Source organism: Xiphophorus couchianus, chromosome 1 (assembly GCF_001444195.1).
Source record: "Xiphophorus couchianus chromosome 1, X_couchianus-1.0, whole genome shotgun sequence".
Lineage (NCBI taxonomy): Eukaryota > Metazoa > Chordata > Actinopteri > Cyprinodontiformes > Poeciliidae > Xiphophorus > Xiphophorus couchianus.
In genome coordinates, this window is record NC_040228.1 from 1174299 (window position 1) to 1199087 (window position 24789).

General features: G+C 39.8%; 2 protein-coding genes across 10 annotated transcripts; one reads left to right on the top strand and one right to left on the bottom strand.

Moving 5' to 3' along the window:
• Nucleotides 1–1533: 1533 nt before the first annotated feature.
• Nucleotides 1534–4604, top strand: rassf11 (Ras association domain family member 11). The gene is made up of 3 exons (XM_028022858.1): nt 1534–2489; nt 2694–2813; nt 2893–4604. Exons 2-3 carry the CDS (start codon nt 2711–2713, stop codon nt 4218–4220), a joined length of 1431 nt encoding a protein of 476 aa, XP_027878659.1. The 5' UTR covers nt 1534–2489; nt 2694–2710; the 3' UTR covers nt 4221–4604.
• A 384-nt stretch (nt 4605–4988) lies between these two features.
• Nucleotides 4989–23690, bottom strand: csde1 (cold shock domain containing E1, RNA-binding). Of its 9 annotated transcripts, none has more exons than XM_028022705.1 (22): nt 23342–23690; nt 21622–21884; nt 19672–19860; nt 18913–19111; nt 18712–18821; nt 17322–17408; nt 17133–17230; nt 16975–17056; nt 16563–16691; nt 16363–16488; nt 16052–16267; nt 15808–15975; nt 15560–15724; nt 15388–15399; nt 13861–13968; nt 12729–12907; nt 12538–12650; nt 12339–12458; nt 12075–12253; nt 9828–9991; nt 9590–9722; nt 4989–6503 (listed from the first exon to the last, which is right to left on the bottom strand). In XM_028022705.1, exons 2-22 carry the CDS (start codon nt 21745–21747, stop codon nt 6456–6458), a joined length of 2751 nt encoding a protein of 916 aa, XP_027878506.1. In that variant the 5' UTR covers nt 21748–21884; nt 23342–23690; the 3' UTR covers nt 4989–6455. The 9 variants fall into 9 exon arrangements, with proteins under 9 accessions (XP_027878506.1, XP_027878487.1, XP_027878472.1 ...); XM_028022686.1 differs by having other exon boundaries at nt 15835–15975; nt 18655–18821; XM_028022671.1 differs by having other exon boundaries at nt 18655–18821.
• Nucleotides 23691–24789: the final 1099 nt, after the last annotated feature.

Genomic DNA, 24789 nt, shown 5'->3' on the forward strand with positions numbered 1-24789 from the left:
GCGCAACAAATTACCAAAAGATTTACTCCAGGTAACTGAAATGACCACTTCTTTAAAGAATCTGGGCGGGATCAGACTGTTCCTGACCGTGAAGTTGAGATGATAAGATCCGTGTTTTACAACGAAGTGAGGCGTTCAAGTTCATGCGGCTCGTGTTACCCTGATCCTCCTGAGCCGTACGGTGAGCCAGTACTGGATTACAAGGATTTTCCCTCTACTGCTCAGGAAGTTGTAAAGGTGAAAACAGCAGCAAAAACAAAGTTCCTTCTCTTCATGTTGAATGTTCCACAATGCAGACATGAACAAGTATTAAAAATGTTTTTCACTCTAATTGAATCAAACCAGCATAATTTTATGAAGAAGAACCACGGCCTTGAGCGCTCCACCTGTGATTTCCCGATCCCCTCAGCCCACAAAAAAGCGTCTGGATTGGGTTTCCCACACTGTAAATCTCTCATTTCTGTTGGGCAAGACGAGTTCTAAGAAGAAGAGGAGAGGTTGTTTTTCTACCATCTTTGAGGCCTTTGCTAGCTCAAGCCTATTAAATTCTGCTGAGTACTTCTCAGTACTATGATCGCCATGCAGAATGTTCAGTTCACTTGGGAGTGACTTTCAGTCCGTCTTTAACCTACAGAAGTTCAGTTAGCTCACCTTTATGATGGTGACAGTGTGGCAGTAAACCCTCGTCCACTAACTTGATGCTCTGCTGTCTGTTCTACAGGTAGCCAACCACAGCTACATCTGTTGGTTTCATCAGTTTGTCAAGAAAATAACTTGTCTTAAAGTGTGTACTTGATCTTTAAATTATGGATTTCAACAATATTTACCATGTTGACAAAATATTTTACTCATAGATGTCTTACATTGGCTACAGTACTTTAATGTGGTTTGATTTCTCTTGATGCTGCATCTTTCAAAAATATAATTGTGTGCGTGTGTGCGTGTGTGGGGGTGTGCATGTGCGTGTGTGTGTGTGTGTGCGTGTGTGGGGGTGTGCATGTGCGTGTGTGTGTGTGTGTGTGTGTTAGGACTTTGGTGTGAATTGAGTTCAGGTTAGGTTTGGGGTTAGCCAGGTACCGGTAACGATTTAAGATGATCAGGCTATAGAAATTAATGAGAAATGAATGGAAGTCAATGCAAAGTGCTTATGAGTACTTGTTTAGTTATTGTATTTAGGACCATTACTGACATATTTACTAACCTTCTCTAGACCAGTGGATCTTATGGGGACCAAAGCCCAGTCCCAGTACGGTGGATCCCTGGTTCAGGGTTAGAGGTCAGGTTTTAAAGAGCTGGGGTGTGAATTAGGTTTTAGGATGCAAGTTATTCCTCAGAGCTAATCCTAGCTCTAGCTCTGAGGAAGAAGTGAATGCACAGATCAGGCTGGACAGAGTTGGAGCTTGTTTACATGTTCTGTTTGACTTGCTATCACTCTTCCTGTTGAAAAGATAAAAAGGAACACCCAGAGCTATAAAACATCTCTGTCAAAAATAAATAAACAAAACAACAAAAGATAAACCATGCCATTCTAATGTCACAAACTCAGCCAAATGTTTTGGAAAAAGTACATTGGATCACAAGATAATTCAAAATGTGTTACATTAAACATGAAAAAATGATGGGGTCACTGATTGCCATCTCTGAATTTACAATTTCAATTTGCTATAGACATGAGGCATCTGCTGATGTGAATCATTTTTCCTGAGTATAATTTTGTTTTGGTGCACAACATAAAACCCCAATAAAATCCATTAAAGATTCTGTTTGTACCATTATGAAATGGTATCCCAGTTCTTAATCATTAGTGTACGAGTCCAACTGCAGACCACGTATTCAATCAGGTGCGTGTGGAGATTTTGTGTGGTGTAAAAATGTCCGAAGCAGATTTAAGAGTCTTATATTTCCATATGTTTCTTCCACCTACTTTAGTCTGTTCACCTGTTATTTAGCAAGAGGGAGAGTTTATGGGTGCAGTGAGTTATCTTCTGAAAATTGTGGGTTCTATTCCAGTTTCTTCCTGTCCAGTGTTGTTGTGCTCCAAGGCAAGGTACTAACCCCCATCAGTCTGTGTACTGGTGTATGAATGAAGTGTGTGTGAATGCGGCTCAAGTGTAAAGTACTCTCAGTGGTTGCTATGACTAGAAAAGTCACATATAAATTCAGTCCATTTATATTCTGCAGTGTTTAAAACTTGTCCACAGAACTGAGAAAAAGACAGAGGTAAACTAGACAAAAGCTTCAGGTGAGCTCCAAAGCTTCCACTAAGACAGCAGTAGCGGTAACTATTGTTTGCTGCATTCAGTGTTCGTGTTTTCTTTTTTTTTTTAGATGCTAATCATGCAAGATGGGTGGGATCTTAAAGTGTCCCTATAGGGAGCTGCCTTGAGGAATTTTAATGAGCTTTAATTGCTCTGCTGTTCCATTGGGCCACAACATTCACATCAAGACTGAGCAGGTCTGAGGATCATTTCTACAGACGGGACAACTAGGTAGGTGTCTATGATTCTCTTGGCAAAGCTGTATTAACAAGATGACTTGCTTTGGTAGAGAAAGATTAACCCACTTTCAGGCCAGTCCCAAACATGATGGGCTGATAAGTTACTGTAGTGCCATTAAGGGTCATTAAGCTGTCTCCACAACTTCCTCAAGAGAAACAAGGTTCTCTGTTTAGTCAGAGAGCAACTCTTTTACAGATCAAGAACTGGGCAGAATGGAAGTGAAGGTGTCTGTCAAAGGCATCCCACGTGTTGTGTGTGGAGTTACAGAGGAGACAACGTGTCAAGACGTGGTGCTAGTGTTGGCTCAGTCCCTTGGTAAGTATCTTTATCAGTCCACACACTGCTGAAACTATGTCAGATGTGTTGGCTAAACACTATCACTGTTCTTTTTCAGGGCAGCCAGGACGCTACACCTTGCGAGAGAAGTTCAAAGACTTTGAGCGGTGCATGACTCCCGATGAACGACTTCTGGAGACATTGAAGAAGTACGGTGAGCAGGCCAAGGAGGTCCAGCTCAGTCTCCAACACAGTGGCCTCTCCGCTTGGGATGAAATGGGCAAAGTAAAAGTTGGCAGATACCAGCCTTGTCCGCCACTGAGACGGAAAGACATTGGGCCTAAAATGCGGAGAGGGAGCGGCTCCCTAAGCTTGCACCGCCAAAGCTTGCCTCCATTGACCTGTTTGAGAGAAGAGGCTGAGCAGAAGAAAGACACCCTGAAGACGCCTAGAAGAAAGTCTCTGACTCTCATGGAGGAGGCCTGGGAATGGCTGGAAAGTCTTGGCAAAGGAAAGGTCTACAGTACAACGTGTGACAAGCCAAGCAAGAAGAGGATTGATAAAAGGGGACGGGCCTCTTTGGATTTGTCCCTTTTTGTCACAAAAGAACATCAAGATCAAAGCAGCAGATGTACAGACAGAGGTCAGAAAAGTTCAAAATCAGACTTTGACCATCAAACATCCTGCTGCATCAGCAATCAGACCAAGGAGAAAAGCAGGCGCTCAAAGAACACCCAAGAGGTAAAATCTGACCTGAGCACCTCAATCTGCGCAGTGGTAACCAAAGATGAGAAAAATCGCCTTAGAGACTCAATCATATGTCAGCTGCTGTGCTTGCAGGATTTACAAGTCCAGATAACAAACACAGACAAACAGATTTTGGACCTCGAGCAAAAGCAGAAAGCCAAAACAGCCAAAGAAGAAGTCCAAGAGAGGCTTGTGGCTGAGGAGATGGAATACATCAACTTTTGGGAGAATGAACTGAAAGCTGAGGAGAGTTACGAGAAAGATTTGCAGCGTCAGTTCCTCGAGATGAGAGCCAATGTTGCAGATTGCAAAGCTAAACTGGAGGAGTACAGGCGTAAAATGCAGGGCTTGGATTGTTTTGGCAATCTGAATGTTGCTCAAGAAGACCGGAGGGTTTTAAAAGCTCATGAAAAAGTTGCAACCAAGATGTCCGACAGCTCAAAAAAGGAAGAAAATCTGGAAGGATACGAGTCCAGTGTGGAAAGAAACATCAACAGGAAGTTCCTGCCCAAAGAGCACAGCACCCCTCATGCTCTAGTTCCTCCAAATCAGATAAGAGAGCGGCGGCCCACGGGACCCGCCGAGCTGAGGGAATGGTGGAAGCGCTGGTCAGAAGCTCAAAAAGCTCAACCCCAGGATGAAAGGAAGGTGATCCACCGCTCTGAGCTCACCATTTACCTGAGGAGTACCAAGGTTTAGGACCAGCTCACAACAATTCAAACTCCCATTTGTGACATCTCCATGAGATCTCGATCAGGACGTCTTCAATGAACCAGAGCGAGATTATTCTGCTTTCACTGCTATAATACGGGTTCCTGTTTACACTCTAAAAGCTTTATTTTCACTGCCATTCTTCATGCACCTGGAACTTTGTGCATCACCAAACACATAACTGATTCTCTAATTTTACTTGTGTGTACTTTGTATCCAATACTTTCTGAACCTGTTGAGTTACGGATTAAAAGGAATGAATTTTAAAAAGACTGCTTTCTTGATAATACAAGTGTGGCATTAATAAGCCCCAGTTAAAGCTCAAATGTCCAAAAAATACAGCTGATCACAATTTAAACTACATTCCCATGTTCTCTTTGATATTAAATCCTGTTTTACAAAACCTTTAAAAATAAAAATCAACTCTAAGATTGCAGGTACTTTTTCACAGCACTGCAGTATCTATGAAAATAAGTTTTTGTACCAATTGTACATTTAATTTCAACTATTTCCAAGTCTTAAAATTTTCACATTTTATTGTGTAGTTTCTCATTTCATTGACAGCTAGTATAGCTTTTGGTTGCCTAGGTCATTCTGTCACCACAAGGTGGGGCTGTAGTGCCTTCCTTGGACTGCTGCACTTTGACACAAAATCAAGCAAATAGCCATGGACTGCGTGCAGAGTTCCACCAAAGCTTCAGAATATGCCACGTGACCAGACTTCACAAAAGAAATGTTTTACAGAAATTACAAAACTTTGAATTTCATAAAACTTTATTCAGTTGTTTCATTCAAGACCATTAACAAAAGTACGAGAACCTCAGTATGGGTTCATCTGAAAACCTGTTGATCGTCAGAGAAAAAAAAAAAAAAAAAAAAAATCAGATCAGACAGCAACTTTATGTTCAGAGGCACGACAGCTCATCCTTTTTTCTCCAGAGAACAAAAACTGAGATCCTGATTCAGTTTGTTTTTATTTTATTAAATCAGAATTTCTCACAGATAACCCTTCTCCTTAGGTAAATTATATGTGAAATTGGGAGCTTACACCCAGAGAGGGGAAAAAAAAAAAAAAAATGAAAAAAACAAACGCACAGAGAAGATACAGTATAATTCAACCCACAAGTTTGGGATGCATATTCATATTATTTCTACTAGGGAAAAAAAAGCCACCCCAAAGATTGTTTTCAATATTTTGACGGTTGGCTGGGAAGAAATGCATCTAATTTTTATTTATTCTTTTTCTTTTGTTGTTTTATTTTGTTTGAAGTTTTAGGCACCTTATATTTATTCAATATTAGCAGATCAATTTTCAATTAAAAAAAACAAAAACAAAGCAAAATTATGTGCAAGAAAGGAAATAGTATAAAAGAACTGCAGATATAAGATGCCACAAGGAATTCTGCACCTGGGAAAAACTTGTTAAGCGGAGCATGTGAATACCAAGAAGGCATGTCAAGGCTCTAGACTGGTAAAGGTAACTTCCTTCAGAGAAACTACTTTGACATTCACATACGTCACACTCACGCCATGCTTTTATACTCCAGCCTTTTCCAATAAAGCATTTTAAAAACTGCTCAAAAAAACCGAGCAGAGATGAATCCTCAAAAGTTCGCACATGTATGAAATATTATCCTCCTTATGGAGGGAACCATTGCTTTAAGCATTTTGTAGGAAAAAAGTACACTGGAGAAAACTTGGTGATCATAAGTTTTCCAGTACGTAAAAGAGCGATGAGGAACATAAATGAAGCAGAGGGTTAAAGACATGCCAGCAATAATAATAAAAAAAAGAAGACAAAAAACAAAACTCATCTAGCCCAGTCAGATGAACGGACCGGTTACAGGTGCAGAATTCCAGACGAAGCGGACTTGAAAAAGATCGGGATGGCGACAGCCACGCAGTCAGTCGTCAAACGGACTTAGAGGGACAAGGCCCCTTAGGAACAAATACCTCCAATTGACATTAATCTCTTCTAGATTACATTTCTCTCTCTCTCTCTCTCACACACACACACAGGTACTCTGAACCCAGAAACAATCATGGAGGGGACAAGGGGACGTTCCCTTACAGGTGAGGGCAAAGGATTACACATGCCACTTCTTGCATGCGTGTGTTATATTTCATGGATGAGTTGGTTCACAAGCAGTACGTCAGATCCCTCTGCTGTTTCCCTCAGGGACTGCATCCCTCCAAGGCCTGATGGGGCTGGCTGCGTATTGCTCAGTCAATGACTCCAGGTTGCCGAGTCTTCCGCTCCACACTGAAGCCCTGCACAACACAGAGAAAATGTAATCAAGTTTGTTTCAACGAGAATATCTTTGACTCATTTTTAACTCAAATCTGATTTTTAAAAATCACAGTAAGAAAATGTCAAATGTCATAAAATTCATTTTAACAAACCTCCATTATACAAGATCTTTTCTCACCACACAGTTGGAGTTAATATGCAAGCAATAATTTTTTCATTGTATTGCACACTGTTATACAATCTGACCACATATCACTACAATTCAAATCCATCATGTGTCTCTACAAGAGGACAAGAAAAATCTTAGAAACCATTCCAGTTTTGTTATTGTAAAATCATTAGTAAGCATTTTAAACCTAAATTCTCATCCAATATAATCATGTCTGTATTATTTTTCAAAGATTCATTTTCATTCAGATAATAAAATAAAAATCAGCACCCAAGCCAGATGAGACTGCAGCCTACTGAGGTGCAGGACACAGTTTAGCCAGAAGGTGGCGTCTGTTACACTCACACATTCATGGAACAAACTACCAGAAACAATGGAAACCAGACACCATTAACACTGGTAACAGTACCAGGGTTTTCGACCTCTCCCCTGACGTACCGAAACAGGGTGAAAAGACCCCGAGTCCAAACTGACGACTCTGATGGCTCAAATTAGCATCCCTTCTTCAATTGTAAATGTGGCCATTACCCGTCAGGCCAGAAGGTAGGAGTGTGAATAGTCCATGTTGGGGGTGGGTATCTATGATACCTACAGGAGATCAGATAATGCTCTTCAGTGTAGTTTTGAAGCATACATGAAGTGTTTTTGGAGAGATGTGACCTTTTGCAGCTGATCCATGATGTTGTGCTGCATTATCCAGGTCATTTTGCCAAATGTACATAGAGTTTGCAAAACATACAATCTGTTTCAAAAAATATGCAAAGGTTTTTCTAAAATAAATTAGTAATGTTTTTCTTTTAAATAAAGCTAAGTGGGTTTAAAATGACAGTTTAGAAATAAACTAACCAAATTAATTGTGTTGATCCACCTCAAAAAAATCATGCAAAAAGTGTAAGCAAAAGAAATCTGGGAGACTTTGCACATGCAAATTTGCATGCAGCCTTTTGTGCTGTGGAGGATAAATAGGTGACTGCTTCACCTATTTAGTTCACAAGAACTAATGGCATTTATTTCAGTCATAATCTTGGGGGGGGGGTGACCAAGGTTCCATCACTATGTGACAGCTGGTCAGCAAACCTGGCCAACATGATTGACATGGCAGCACTGAATGCACATGTGCTTTATCAGGCATGCATTGGGGTGCGGGAGAGACGGGTGGACTTCCTGGTTGAGCTTGCAAAAGAGTTCGGTAACTCTCATGTGAGTGAGAAGAAGGCACACAAGGAGAAACTGCTTCGGCAACAACCTTCCACACCCAGCTCAGGCAAAAGGGCGAAGTGTCAGGTCAACCATCGATGAAGGATGCGTGTCCTGAGGCCGAAACATCGTCAGTGACCCCTCACACCCCCACCATGGACTGTTCTCCCTGCTGCCCTCTGGAAAGAGGTTCCGCAGCATCCGGTGCAGGTCCACCAGGTTCCGAAACAGCTTTTTCCTACTTGCCATCAGACTGCTGAACTCTTAACTGGACTGCACTCAAAAACTGGTCTCCACTTTATACCTTGCACATGTACAGAGCTAAATAACTTCTATTTTACTGTCAGTCCTGCACTTTATATTTTATATTCATATTTTATACTGTATTTTATTTTACTCACAACATTGGAACCTCAAACATTGTCCTGAGCCGTATGCAACGAAATTTCGTTCTGTATACACCCTGTGCATTGAAAATGACAACAAAGTCAGTCTAAGTCTAAGGAACAATTGTGCAACTGTGAGATGTGTTGAGGCCACTACCAGGGTACTTATAAGGTAATGGCCTTATTTACAGAACAAAAGCACCTGCTAGATAAAATCCTTCAGGTCAGTCGACCCATCTCTGGGTTCCAAAGGTAGAAATATTAAATGACCTTTCTCTGGTACTTCCAGTGTTAAATGGTGCAATCATTGGTTGAAAGCAAACCAGTGATCCACCCATTCATCATATCTGCCACTGCTTATAGCAGACAGTTAAATCATAATTTTCTGGTATTTGATGTTTTGGGACACTGTCTTGTCCCTCAATTTACTTTAGTTTTTATGTCTTTTTTGTGTACATGTACTTTCTGTAACATTAATTGCCCCTTGGGAGTTGAATAAACCCGAACCTGTTTTTATACTGTTTATGTCTATTAGTTTGTTATTCCTTATGTAAATGTTTTTGCTGAGGTTTTATTTATTTTGTTACTTCTTTTAAAAGTAAAAAAAAAGCAAACCTCCGTTATACAAGATGGAGGTTTGCTTCATCTTGTATAATTATGAAGCAAACCTTTATACAAGTAAAATGTACTGCTTACTTATCATAGGATGAAATGTAGCCATCTTTTCAAATCAAGATCAAATCAAATTTTATGTGTATAGCACAGTTCAGCAGCAAAGCCTTTCAAAGTGCTTTACATCATATCAAACACACAATGCAACATAGAATCAACAACCAAAACATGAGATTAAGTCAGGTTCCATCGATAAATTTGTAATTGATTAAGTTTCAAATACAATCCTAAACAGGTGGGTTTTTAGTCGAGTTTGCATCCATAGAAGGTTTACCTGTTACACTCCTACTGTGTTATATGGAAGAAAATACCTATTGCTATTTTTATTCCCACTCACGCTCACAATCCCAAAGATTAAAACGATGTAGAGGCATTTTAATGGGCTTCTGGCACAAGGCTCCGTACACCTCTTTCACGGAATTTTGAGCAGGGACTCCGCCGTCCCTCACAGATTTTTTTGTGCAATTCTATGGTACCTGTTAGTGTCTAGAATTTACAGGGTTTCCGTTACGCGCAATAACACTCAGTCACTTGTCGTTTTTCTTCCTTGGATATTGCATATTTACTTTGCCGTGCACTGTAAATATGAATATTAATCTACATTGTAATGAAGATGCACTGTCCTAACATATTGAAATTAAGAAAACTCCAACGAGTGTAGTTTCAAAGTGAAAAGGAGTACCTTTGAATTGTCGGGACCCCGAGGCTGCCGTAGGATGACCAGACGAGGAGCGCTGGCGTCATCCAGAGTGATGCTCTTCAATCGGTTCACCAGGCGGTCGGGACGCGGCGTGGCCACCGGTTTGGGCCCCTCACTGCGACATCACACACGTCAGTCAGAGCCATTTGTTTCAGCTGAAGTTCAGCTTTAACATGCCCTGCGTTTCAGGAAGGCTCTGCATCTAACGGTGGGTTCTCACCAAACTCTGCGTACGTTGCAGGCGCTACATTTTGCGGTGCGTTGATTGAAGACGACGGAAAACTCCACCTCATCTCCAATCTGGAGCTCCACGCCGTCCTGCACTTCTTTCACGTGGAAGAACAGCTTCTTGCTCTCTCCGACCTCGTACGTAATGAAGCCAAACTGAGGGGAGCCAGATAAACAGGCAATCATTTTCAATCCGTTCCTCTGCATTATCACAGGGATCAAATCACAACTGGTGTGACTTCTGTTTTAAAATCTGCCACTAAATATCTTATCTGCTCAGGAAAAGATTCTTTGGTTTATATTGAAAGCTGAAGACAGAGCAGATGTGTTCTTAAGAGTTAAATGTTGCTATAATTTGAACTGAATATCTACATTCAATTCAAATTACAGGGTTTCCCCCAGTGTATCATAAGCCTGGTGGACGGCCATGCTTTACAAGGACCCCCGCCAGGCTAAGCGGTGCTTGCTTTTATTTTTAAAAAATGTATAATTGGGGGGGCGGATCTTAAATTTTTTTTTTTTTTTTTTTACAAACCTTTATACAGGATTGCAAGTGTCTCTGTTCTGAGCGTTCCATTCCCGGAGCAGATTTATTTCTAAGATAGGTTTATAGTTTATGCATTTAAAGCCAGGAGAGCGGACCAATCACACGGCGTTTACCTCAGTGCGGATCGTGCATGCCTCCTTTCACTCAAACTGGACACAAGCTCACCTGTAAGGATATTTACATCAACCTCCTGTGAGGAATTATGTTTCTTTGGAGAAATATCAAGGTAAAAGTTTAAAACAAACCACGTTTGTTTACTCTGGTTGCGTAGCTCTGTGAACCGCAGGAATAACTTGTAGTCGCGCTTTCAGAGGTGAGGGTTGAGGGAGGGATGAGAATGATTTACATTTGTGGACAGAATTATGTACGGCGTTTACATCTCTGGCTCTGTCTTCCCTGCAAAGTTTATGTATGTGTTCCCAGTTGACCGGAGTGTTAGTGGTTAACAAAACAGCACTAACCTCATCATGCAGGTTCAGCCCGGTGAGGATCTTTCGCGCTCGCCTCGTAGTCACGCTGATTTTATATTATTTTTAGTATTATTTTAAACGACGCACCAAACCACATCAAACGCTTTGTCCACTTAGTCAGCCAGAGTTGATGCACACGGTTGTGCTGAGATCTGAAAATCTCGTCCCACAAACTTGAGCAGCCAGAACAGTTTCTGTGTATTAAAAACCCAAAAGACACAAAATGGAAGAGCTACTAAAGCCACATTAGCAGCATTAAATTAAATCTCCCATTTGTTCCACATCTCTGCGCAGTGCAGAGGATTTAACTCATCAAGCAGGGCCGGTCCAAGGCTGTATGAGGCCTTGAGCAGAATTTGACTTAGGGGCCCCTCTTGTTGCTAAAACATCAGCACCTCTAACAGCTTCTGTGTTAGATTTAGTGAAATCTAACACAGATTTCACTAAATGGGAGATGGGGAGTAGTTTAATTGGCCAACCTAAAAAGCAAACGGTTATAATTACAGTTTACTAATTTGTATTTGTGAACAAACAGCTCAAACTCAAAGATTAAACTCACAGCATCAGATTGTAGCTATGGTAACAAAACAATCCAACTATGACGATTGTTCTTTGAACTTTTACAAAGTAAATTAGCCAGCGACTTCAAATCTTACATTTAAATGTTAAACATTTGAAAACATTTTAATTTAATTGTGCTGAAACCATTAAATCAAATTCAGCACCATTGATAATCTCAATAAACAAATGTTACATTTATGTATCTGTGGTCTATGTTAAAATATTAGCATGAGCTTTTTGAGAAAACGTACAGTACAAAGTAGCTAGTTTGGACTACCTGTCACTTTTACCCGTTTTCCCTGTCTAAGTAAAATATTTTTTGAAATGTAACTTTGGTTGCACAAACGTCATAATCCATTTAAGTTACTGTTGTTTTGGTTACTTTATTTAAAATGTGCTCCAGTGATAAGAATTATTTACTAAATTAAAGTTTACTGGTCTTTGAAAGGGCAAACTTGCAGTTCTATGCCATTATGATTATACTTGAAAATAGTCTCAAAGCTTAAATATTATGGTTTATTGCAATAATGTACAAGGCAGTTTATCATCAAGTAAGTTTCACATTGTGACAGGCCTAAAGCTCAGTTTTCCTGCAGCCATACATCCTAAGCAGCACTGTAAAATCCAGCATGTAAAGTCACTCTCGTCAGGTGAACTCTACCTGGTCCTTGACGCACTCCACTGGAGCTCTGCGCTGAGGAACAACGTTGCACGCCATCTTCTGGCCAGTCTGGGTGACGGTGCAAACTTGGAACTTAACATGTTCCCCCTTCTGCAGGCAGTCGGCCTTGTTCGTCATCCCCATGATTCCAAAGGGATAGTTCTGCCCCTTGTCTTCACCTGGGAACAAACCAAATGTACTCAGGTTAACCTAACTGGATGTGTTTGTAGGCTGTAGCTGTGCTGCTGCCGACACAACACGGACCTTCCTCAGTCACTTCAATGAGTCCTTGGTATTCAGTCTGGGAGGGATCCACGCTGCGGATGGGACGGATGATTTTTCCCGCCAACACGGACACACCAACATCGTCACCAGTACCGTTCACTAAACAAAGAAAAATTTATAATATAAAAGACATGATAACCGATATTAAAAAGAATAAAAACAAGTCATCCTCCCTTACCTGCAGCCACCTTGGTAACCTTTTCAGCACTAACTTTGTTTCCTTTCCCCTTAGAGAGAGTATATTCCACCGTGTCACCCAGCTCCAAATTATCCACATCCCCACACATTTCACTGAAAGAAAAACCAAAAGATGTCGGCATTTTCCACATGTTCACCCCTAACCCATGACTCCACCCAGAGCTACTCTACCTGTAGTGAAAGAAAACTTCCTGGTCATGGTTTGCTGTCTCAATGAATCCAAAGTTATCCTTCAGTGCAGCAACAAATCCATGCAGTCGTCTGGAGTTGGAGGCGTTGCGGTTGAGAACCCTGATGGAAACTGCGCTCTGATGGCCCGTTCGCTTCACTTCATTGATGCAGAACTCCACCTAGTGGACAAACAGTTCATCACAGGCAATGTGTTGCATGTTTTCATTCAAGTACGAGTAGACTTATGATGAATTAGCTTTCAGTTTATAACTGCAGGCACAACTAGGGCTGATTAAGCATAATTAATTATTGAAATAATCGTTAACTGGAGTATACAGAATCAAAAATAGACCATTTGCTAAAAGAACACCACACTCAGAACAGTAATTACATCCAAAACTGTGTACATTGTTTTTATACAGTTTGCATTTAAGAAGGAAAAAAAAAACACACACACAAAAAAACATTGTAAATGTATTCTATCCAGAACTCAAGTGGTGTAGTTTTAACTTCACCTGGTTCAAGTTATCTAAAAAATCTTCTAAAGAGCACCTTGTTCAGTGAAATTATTAATTGGTTAATCAAAAAATTAATCAACAGATCTGCCTTACAACAGAGCTTTTCACATGTTCGTGTTAGGAATGTAGTTTTAGACTTAGACTGACTTTATTGTCATTTTGCATGCACAGGGTGTATACAGAACGAAATTTCGTTGCATACGGTTCAGGACAATGTTTTGAGGTTCCAATGTTGTGAGGTTACTCCAGAATAAAATACAGTATAAAAATATGAATATAAATATAAAATATAAAGTGCAGGACTGACAGTAAAATGGAAGTTACTTAGCTATGTACATGTGCAAGGTATGAAGTGGAGACCAGTTTTTGAGTGCAGTCCAGTTAAGAGTTCAGCAGTCTGATGGCAAGTGGGAAAAAGCTCTGTACTTTGCTACAAATGATCAAACATTCACTAAAACATGCTGTTATTGCATTTAGGCAATAAAATGTTTATTTAAAAGATAGTTATTTGTTTATTTGTATCTTTTCATACATTTTGAATATTGCATAAAATAATGATGAGTTGTTAAAAAAACAATAGCATTTAATTTTATACCAAACCTCATTAATATTACCTTGTCTCCAGCTTGAGGGAAACTTCCTCCCTCCAGGTCTTTGACATGATATGGCACAGTGAGCTTCACACCACAGTCTTCATATGCAATCACTCCCTCCTCAGCTTCCTACAGACAGGAGAGTACACTGCACTCATTACTGTTCCTTTAAATATGTGCAACACCTGAGAACTGAATCAAAGAATGAAAGGCAAGTTCCTCACAAGGGAGGTGGGAGATGGCAATGTCTGAAAAAAAACCAAAACAACTAAACCAGTAGCATTACATGACAAAAAAGTGAAAACAGTCTATGAAAGCATGAGCACAGCTAGTGTGTGCATCTACAGCAGCTATGGCTGTTGGCATCAGCTTGTGGTTAGAGCCTACAGCATTGGGCTGTATAATTAAGGTTTAGCTACTGGCATTACCACATAAACTATTCCAATTCTAACATAAAGAAAATGAGATTACTCAGATCATCAACTTCTTATGCCCGCGTTGACGTTCATATTTTCTTCCGACTTATTTTGAAACATGCAAAGTTCAGCCGTATTGGAGACAGCTGCCAAGACGGGAAGGTGGCACAGCAGAAATATGGAGCCAGAGTTTATGTAAAGTCCTCAATATGAGCATTATACAATGTTTGTGTAAAAAGAAAATGTTGGTATGGTAGATGCAGTCAAATGTTAATAAAGCAGTTGTGTCAGATTAAAAGGAGGTATAAAACATTTATTTTCTTCAAGTCCTCCGAATTAAAATTGTTTTATTGATTTCAAATGTCTTATTTTAATTTGTTGTAAGCTAAAAAACCAAACATAACTTCAATATGTGCTATTAATCAATGTGTTTCACTTAGTCAATTGAGTTATTGAAATAAATAAACAATTTAATAACATTTTATTTTACTTTTCAGTTTTTGAAGATTTAATTCTTGGAAAATATTATTTTTCTCCAATGGATTCCTTGTGTTTCCATAGTTCATACTGATGTCATCACGCCCAAGAACAGCCATCTTGTTTGACAAGAACATTTTACAGCTTCTGTTTATTTCAACTTCAAATTCAGGTCAACTCACAGGGGAGATGATTAAAATAAATGACACTTTTTAAAAATATTTTCTGCTGTTTGTAATTTTTTAAAGGAAAAAAATAAATGAATTTTTAAGCTACATCGCCCAGCCCTGCATCTCATCACCCACATCAGCCATTTTTAAAATTCTTCCAGAAATTGACGTTTTTAATTGTAATTGTACAATTCCAATTAAATTGTACAATTACAATCACCTAGTCCTTCTACTGATGGACTAGGTGATGCAATACCATCCTGCCAACTATAAACACAAAGATATGAAAGGGCCTGAGCACAAACTTTTTCTACAACTTTACCCTTAAATCAAAATATCAGAGAACAGTAAACTATTAGACAGCATGCCTTATAAAGGCAAAAGGTTTTATAATTAAGACTGGTCAACTGAGACACAAAACTAAGGCATTCATTATGATAAATGTTAGTTTCTCTCTAAAACAAGTGGCTTCATGCCGGTCCTACCTTGTCTTTTTTCTAACCAAAGAAGCATGAGCAGGGGGAGGTCATTGAGGGAGAAAACAAAGACCAGCATTAGAACTAAAAACTGAAAGGAGGTGGCGAAGAGGGACGAAAAACTACAACAATGGTTGGAAAATAAGTAGGACACATACTCCTCGTTAGTGCAGAAACATACCTTCTCCTTTCCCTTGGTGGGGCTTGCGTTCTTGTTGGAGGCCGACACGACTTCCTTCTCCACGACGCCCACAAACCTCTGCTCAGACTGGGTGTGGAAAGACACTGTCCCTTTGGGAAGCTTCTTAATGCGAACCGCATGGTTTCTCTGAGCAGACAGCATATCCTGCCAACGACATTTCCTTCAGTTTGGTACGTGACAAACAAATCAGAATATACTCGCTTTAGCCAGTTTCAGGTAATACATACTTTTGTGAAAAGCTTAACAGAACCTACAGGCACAACAGTGAACTCCACTTCATCCGAGATGTGCAGTTGGCTCTCCTCCAGGACCTCGCTGAAGTGGAAGAACATTCGGGCATCTCGATCCACGCACTTTATGAAGCCGAAGCCGTCGCGAATGGCTGCAATCACGCCCTGAGGAAGAGTGAGGGTTGCGGATCAGACACTCTGCTTGATGAACAAAAGGTCAGGTAAAAAATAAAACTCAAACCATTTCACGGGTCTCCTTGGTCAGGTTGAAGGTGTCTGGGAGGATTTCGATGTTTGTAGCCCTCTCTAGTTTGTCCCTGCGGTCAGTGGAGATATTAAACTGAATGTGGTCTCCTTCCAAAAGAGTCACCTTAGACTTTGTGTCCTTCTCTCCAAAAGGAAGCTCCTTCTCAGAGAAACCAATCCTCGTACTGATGCGCCCAGGCAGAGGGTCACTCTGCAGGAACAGGAAGGACGTGTTAGCATATCCAGTTTATACATTTCTATTCTCTTTTTCCCTTTTAAAACGCTCTGTGTTTGTATTCTACTCACCTGGTTTTTCGTGGGAACCTTGGGAATAACTTTAACAACAGTGCCTTCGAATTGCTCAATGCTTATGTCTTCAAAGATGACGGTCCCCTGAGGGAGCAGGCGCACGTCCGTAGCCACTTCCTTGCCCTGTGGGAACAAGAATCGGTCAGGTGGACATTCAACAGCACAGATTCGTGTTTTATTCAGAAACAGCAGCTCACGTTTCTGTCTTTGATGGTGAACTCCACATCATCTCCAGCCTGAAGAGCCTCCAGGTCACCCTTAAACTCGCTGTAGTGAAAAAAGATCTCCTTCACCACATCTGCCCTCTCAATGAACCCAAAGGCCTCCTGAATGATAAAACACAACTTTGATACTTACAATGATACCAAAGGTAGTAGACTGAAAAGGTATTCACACACCGAACTTTTATTAGGTTGCAACAACCTTTAATGCACACGACTGGGATTTCATTAGCCAAACGCCCACAATGTTACATTCATGTAGAATTTTGAAGTGGAAGAAAAGGAGAGTTTGTACAATTCCACTGCATAAAATGCCAATAAAGTACACTGAGATTTCAATCCAATACTTTTGCAGTATTATACATCTTTGTTATAGAGCAACACTTACCTTTGTAGCACATACCACACCCTGGCACCTCGCCTGCTTTTTCTTCACAAGCTGAATATTGCGAGCGCTCACTGCACCAGTACTGAAACACAAACAAGCTGTTACTATGAAATCAAGTCCAAGCCACGATAATCTCCTGAATTCATATTAAAACGTACTGCTTGTTTGTCTCCATGTAAAAGCTGACTTTGTCGCCTGTCTCCAAAGGGACATTCCCCTCCACATCATCAGGAGTATAGGTTAGATAAAAAACCTCCTGCAGTCAACATCCAACAGCATTAAAGGGGGGTTGGAAAACAAATTAACAAAAAAAATAATAATAATATAGAAAGTGTCTCTTTGCTTACTCCATTTCTTTCATAACATACACTCCCAGTGGGAACCTGACCCGGAGCGGCCTTGCCATCCAAGTTCAGTGGGACAGATGAGACGACCTGCAAGAAAGGGGCAATATTTCAGGTGTAGGCCAACACGCACTGCTTTGCAAATCACAGCAAAATTCATCAGATCACATCCCACATTTAATGATGAGTCAATTTGTGAGAAAAGTTATTAGAATGAACTTAACTGTGTGTAGCTCAATGTGTTTTGGATGTTCATGTATGAATCCATGAGTTGATAAATGTTAAGTTACTTTGACGAAGCGCTCTGAACCCTGAACTTGACAATAAACTAAATCTGAGCAACTGATGGCTCAATGGGTCAAATTTAATATGCATTTTAATTTAGACTAAGACACTAAAAACATAATTCCCAGAGACATTGATCCATTCATTGTTCAGTTCATGCAATAACCTTCAGCAATCAGGTGTGCAAAGTAGGGATGTCCCAGTCAGAACCTTTAGTCCAAAATACCCCTCAATATCTGTTTCCATTACAAATATGCATAAAACTTTGATAATCCGCAATTTCAGTGTTTCCATAAATAAGAAATGCAATTAAAATCATATGTGATTTAGTTTGTCAAAAAAAAAAAATGCTGTACCATGTTTCTCCTACCACTTCCTGTCGTCTTGTTCGTCTTTTCTACCAGTAGTTACATGCAGTTGATCACATGACTGGTGTGATGTGAAACAATGTTTCCACTGCAGTTTGGCAAAATACAACAGCTGAATAATCACCTCATCCTGGTGCAAGAACTTTTCCAAAAACCTGAGGGGTTTGTTTCTTTTCAAAATAGCGGTGTTTCCATTAAGCAAATGTTTTCTTGGAATTCCAATTTGGACAATTTTATGGTCAATGGCAATAAATATAAAGTCATTTATAAGCACACATGACAAAGTCTGATAACTCAAAAAAAACAAGGTAAACTATGACAAAGAGCATAATCTGGACAATCTGTAATACAGTTTAGCAAACTGATTAAACAGAAAACCTAAAAAGAAACAAAAAAGGCAAAAATGGCAGCATGTATTACTGAGAGTTATAGCAGAGAGAAAAAGCTAACTTTAAAAAAGCAAAATTCATCAGGATTTGAATTTAGTTGGGTATACTAAAGTCAGATGGATCAGGACATCCCTAAAGCAAAATGACAAAGAGAGAGAAATTCAAGTCATGTAAACGTAAGGGGGGAAAAAAAGTCACCCATATGTTTGGAGAGAGGGGAAACAGAAAAACAACTGATTTTCTCAGTAAAGCCGACAGACAAATGACAACCAAAAATAAAACGGTGCTCTTAACTGGATGAATATAACCATGCAGCACAGTAAAGGGATAGACGTGCAGGTCTGGCCCCACCTGGCCCGAGATGCGCTCCTCTGGCAGCACTTCTGGCTTTATCTTAAGCAGCTTCACTGCTATGGGCTTGCCAGTGCGCCTGTCAGAGGACACCTCAAACTCTACATCATCTGAGAAGAGAAGAAGAAAAAGCACACAAAACTTTAGAGCCACTCGAAGTAGCATCAGAGGCTTTGATTTTGCTCTTCCCAGGCATCTCACCTCCTATTTTAAGCTCCTGCAGGTTCCCGTTGTACTGGGAGCAATGGAAGAAAAGACGAGCCTGGCGCTCTGAGCACTGGATGAATCCATAGGAAGTCAACAGCTTCTCCACCACACCGGTTTCTCTGATGCCAGGCCCTGAGCCGTTGGCATATGCAGTGTGTCCATTGTTATGAAGCATGCCTGGGTCAAAACTCATCTGAAACGAGAACAAACTGGTAAATGCATTTGGAAGGCATTGGTGCAAAGCATTTTCAAACACAGAAAAGGAGTGGAAAAGCCAAATTAATGCAGTTTTTGATGCAAAACTTTAAAAGAAAAACGTGCAATAACAAAATTTAGAGAATATGGTGAGAAAAACATTAAAATAAAAATACATTAGAACCTTCTGGGGGAAAAATAACGTCAGTATAGCTGAAAACACACAACGTCCAACACCTTGTGAATATTCTCAATTTTATCATGCAAAAAAAAACCAAACAAAAAAAACAACAACACACAAATTCACTCAAATAACTACCAACTAAAACATCCAAGCGCAGACTGAGTAGTTTCATGCAGCTGCAGGGTGAAACAATTCATCTAATCACCAACATCAGTGAATATGCTAGAACTTTATGTAAAAAAGCTGCAAAAACTTCCAACACCCTGGTTAATTTTTTTAATTCTGCTAACATCTACACGCCATGCTGTTAGCAAAGGCGACGTAACAGCAGAGCAGCTCTGCCAACATGGCCACTGCTCAACATTTCCCCTTACTGATCTCTGATACAAAGGAGTCCGCTTGTACTTTTTACTTCCAGGGTGAGGGTGGCAAGAGACAGAGGAGGAACGGGGTATGGGCATGGGAGCAGTGGCGGTATCGGGTGCCGAGCCACTGCTGCGGGTAACAGGGGGTTCAGAGGAGCCCCTTTCCATTTCTGACACGGGGGACAGAGCCGCAACTCGCTGTTGGGAAAGGCAAAGCTTTATGTATGTTGCTATTCACAATTTACCTACAATTACTTGTCGTCACTTGTTATGAATGTTTAAAAAAGAAAAACAATGTCTTAAAGGGATAGTTAAGGTTTTTTCAAATGAGGTTCTATGAACGAATACTGTAGTAGAAAAATGTCACATCATCCCGACTAGGAAAAAGTCAAATCCTCAGAGGTGGTAGGCTGCAATGACACATTTTAGCCATTTTAAACAACAAACTGGAAATGTTCACACTTGCAGCACACATTACAATATGAAAAGATGTTAACAGTCAATAAATTAGTCTCAGGTTTTCTTGGCGTCTTCCCAAGTCAAACACAAAACGTCCATGTTGCTACGCTAACTTTACCACCAGGTGGATCGATCATGAGCTGTGACTCATCGCTTTGCTGTAGGTTGGCCAATAGAAAAGTAAACTTTTGGATTTTGCAACAGTGTCACTTGTTTTTGTGTATTTTCCATGTTTTCACCAGAATTTACCCCATTAGACCCACAATAAGCCAATCAGGTGGATAGACAGTTGGTCAATGTAACTTTCACATAACTCAATCTTTTAGCTGAAAAAAAGACAAATGTGAAAGTTTTGACATTTTTAAGTGGTTAATATTGATCATTTCCATCTGGTTGCCAGGATTGACTTTGGTCATTTTATTTCATTAATAGTATAAATAGTACCCCTCTGGATACTAGCCTTTCACTGTTCTATTTACTTTTCTACAAACTCTGCGATATATCATCCATCTACAATACAAAACTTAAATTAAAAAAATTCCAGACTATCCCTTTAATGTCAAAAGTGTATTTCACAACTTCACTTCTCACCAATTTCCTGATTTTATATTTTAAGAAGACACTCATTGACAAATATTTCAGACGGTACTTTCAGAGTTATTTGTAAAAATAAAGCCACGTGTTTAGAAACACCATAGCCTAAAAATCAGAGAAAAGAACAGATCTGCAACCATGACAACCTTCGATTAAAGAAATGTTTAGCACCAATAGCCATGACAATAACAATGCTTTTAAAACCTGAACAGTTCACAGAGAAAGCAAAAGGTACATCTTGACACAACCAGTTATTATAAAATGGTTCAAGTGCATTGTTGCTAATTAATACAAAAAACAAAAACTACTGAAGATGAGGAGTCAGAAAACACAAGCAGTGATGCATCTACAGTGAACACAGCTGGTGATGGATTATGGGTAATGAAGGGGAATCCCAGAAAAGCCTCTTCTTTTTAATCATGTTCTGGACTATTGCGACGATCATCAGGTACTCTTAGAGGAGATTTAAATATTTTGTTATGCTTTCATTTGGAAATCAGATCACACAGGGTTTTAGTGATGAGTGGGCACTTCACGCACCGTTTCTCCAATTTTCGTTTTTTATTTTGAAAAAAACGGGGGGAAAGGCAGGGGCATGCAATCCAAACATGATTTGCTCCAAATGTCCTAAGGAGACTGTTCTGCAAAGTAAAAACATAAGCGAAAAGTTAAAAAGAAAAATAAAGGATCTCCGGGAATTGTGAGGAAAAATAAAAAAATCATTCAGTTTATTCGCCGACACATCTCTCACCCTGCAACAGCGCAACTGAGCAGAGGCTAGTCTCGGGAGCCCAGAAAGAATGGAAAATTAGGCCATTCACAGCAAAGATGCAGGGCAAGGTGGATGGATGGGTGTTTGATGGGTGGGGACTCGGTAGAAAAAGGAGGCGGGAAGGTGAAACTTACGGATCGGCCATATGGCGACAGGCTGAGTCCCACAGGGGAGGTGCTGCTCAGGTCAGCACTAACAAATGTGGTGGGTGGTGACGCAGGCAAGGTAAACTCAACAAAGCCTTTCCAGGGGCTGCCCATATTTTCCCATAAACTTCAACCAAAGTTGCTTGAGCACTTGCTGAACTTGTTAGAATTTCTGCTTGACTTTTTTTTTTGTTTGTTTTTTTTAAATGGACAACAGTTAAGTAACCACCCAGTGATACACGGCTGGATGTCTGCAAGGGTGAAGAGAGGAACAAACATGATGGGTGAGGAAGGTCAGCCAGTGTACTAAGTGTCACTAAAAAAAGAAAACAACGATGTGGACTCTCCGGGAATTGTGAGGGGAAAATTTTAAAATTCAACCCCCTCCAAATGGAGGGGGTTTGAAGAGCAAAAGTGCATCACTGGAGAAAACGACTGAGTAAAAAAAAATCGATGCAAAGTTGGTTGTGTGAATTGAAACATTCAACAAAACTGAGTTATCAGCATAGGTGGGGGCAACTGGTTGGACGGGCCAGTTCGTCTTATTTATAAAACAGGCTACAAGTCACCGAGACAAGAAAATGCAATGAAAAGTTGGTCATTTCTAACTAAAACCTGATGCTCCTTCTACTTGTAAAGCATAAAAGTCTAAAAATCAACATAAGGATTCACTTATTTTCTGATTCAATAGTAAATCCAAAATGATTTAGAGGCAGGAAAAAAAACACACAGAAAAATGTTTCATGTAGCGATGCAGAAAAACAGCCTGGTCACCAGATCAAAATCATTTACAGTTCAGTGAACCAGTGACACCTTACTGCTACCAGGACACCAACACCACACTTAGTGACATTACTGTTGATAGAAAACCTCATAAAATAGGCCCTCCAGGAAGTTACAACCATAAATATTAATTCTAATTCACTCATCTTTCACAAGTTTTGCATGGACCTGCATGGATTTTGACCAGTTATTGTAACTTTTCTGCAAATCTGACCCATCACCTCAACTAGGCTGAATTTTTTACCAATCTTAACCCCTTCTAACTTTGTGCTTCATGACAACATCTCTTGAAAGACAAATCTGGAAGACGGACAAATGTGACACTAAACTATAATATTTGACTTTTGTTTTCTTTTATTCCTTCCAAAAACCATTTTGAGATGTCCTGTATGATTTGCATACAGTTCATGTTAACTTGAATCACCAATATGGAGTTCTTCTTTTCGACTTTAACAACTCCTCAGGACGTGGTTGTAGTTGTATTAAGGGTGACATTTCAAGAAGGTACTTAAAAATGTTATTTGCAGTTTAAATATTAGCTATGTTAAAATTATGTCTTTTTTGAGGGGAAAGGCAATGTGCAGCAGTTTAAACTTTTATCTAAGATCATATGTCAAAAATCAAACCTAGAACTTTTTGAAAAAAGTACTGCAAAAATCAATAATTTTAGATCGCAACAATCAAAAACTGTAAACATTACAACATTCTGGAAGGATCAATATTAGCTTTATTATGTCAGAGAAGTTCTTAGAAATTAAATCAGAAGAAGAAAACAAAAAGTTGGGGAAAACCCATTTCACAGTTTTTGAGGAACAAAAAAGGAGCCACGTGTTTTATCACTGTGCAGTGGATAGTCTATCCCCTTAGCATGACAACAAGTAAAAGCATACAATTTTAAACAGTGGTGACAATAACTGTGACTCACCTTTACCGTTTCTTTTGTCTTTTGTCTCTGGATCTTGATGACTTCGCAGAGCTTCACACACACAAACACATACACACACTTTAACACATGCACACTCCTAACATGTTTCTGGCACAAGACCAAGGTGGTTGCATCAAGTAAAAAAAAAAAAAAGAAGAAAAGAAAAACGAAACCTAGCACACAAAAGGCAGTTGCAGGTGCAATAGCACTGCTTAGAAAAGTTACAGAGAACAAAAAGGTGGAGTAGAGAGACAGGGGAGACTATGGGAGGGTACTAGCAGAGAGCAGCCTACTCTACACCTTAGTGGCGAGTCGGCGGCATAGTTGGGATGAGGAGGGCTAGGAGCAGCGTTGGGACGTGTGCTTTGTCAAAGCTGTTGAGTAGGCACAAACTTCTGGTTTCAGATCAGTTTTCTTCATAGAATATGCTTGGGCATAGGATTGCTTCTCTTTCACGTTTCAGTTGGGCTGATGTGCGTGTTCTTTGGTCGTTTCAGGATTTTTGTTTCTCTTGTGTTTTTAAATCCTTGAAGTGATCCTTTTCTCCCCCCACGTGGCTTCAGTGTTACAACTTTTTTTTAATCTGGGAGGTTTGTCTTCAGTTCCTTTAGTTGTGATCTGAACTTGAAGCAGTTGCAGATGGTACAAAAATTCAGTTCGGTTTCACTTCATACTGTTAGGGGGGAAAAAAGAAAAGATTAGGTTAGAGATGCAACCAACTGCAATGCATTCAGGTAAACGTCTAGGGTTAATGTAAAGAGGAAAGAAGAAGTGAGAAGACTCCAAGACACCTGACATAAACCTCAAAAAGACAACAAATTTCTTTTTGAGTTATGAGAACGATTTGAAAATTACTTAAATTTTCATCCATACCGCTACCATGTTTTACAATCTTTTTTAATGAGATGCGAGAAAAAGTGCTGACTGCAGTCTTCTCTGTCCAACCATCACCTCTATTACCCCTGAACTCTGCTGGTCAGTTAGCTGAAAGCAAGCCGCTTTTCCTCACTTACAAGTAAGAAAACTGGGCTGCGTCATAACATTTTCAGGCAAGAAAAACAGTAGGAACAATAGTTACCTTTTTTTTTTAAGTGATTAGGTCATGTCACATGTTCTTTTCATACTTTATGCAAGTATGGTGAATTTAACTCACTTATACCGACATCATTTCATGTTGTTTTGACGTTGGATAACAGGAGTTTCACATTCATTCTGAACAAAAAAACGACCACAACCCTGAGCACATCTTCTAAGGCTTTTAGAGAAAACACAATTATTAACTGCTACAGTAAAAAGAAAAATATTCTCAGATATCTAACAGGTGCACAATATCATAAAGCAAACATGTTGAGAAGAACCAAAGACAAATAGATTCACTTGCTGTGACATTCATTGCTCCATTTTAGACCAAACTCCTCCTTTTTCTACTACGGATACAATCTACCATT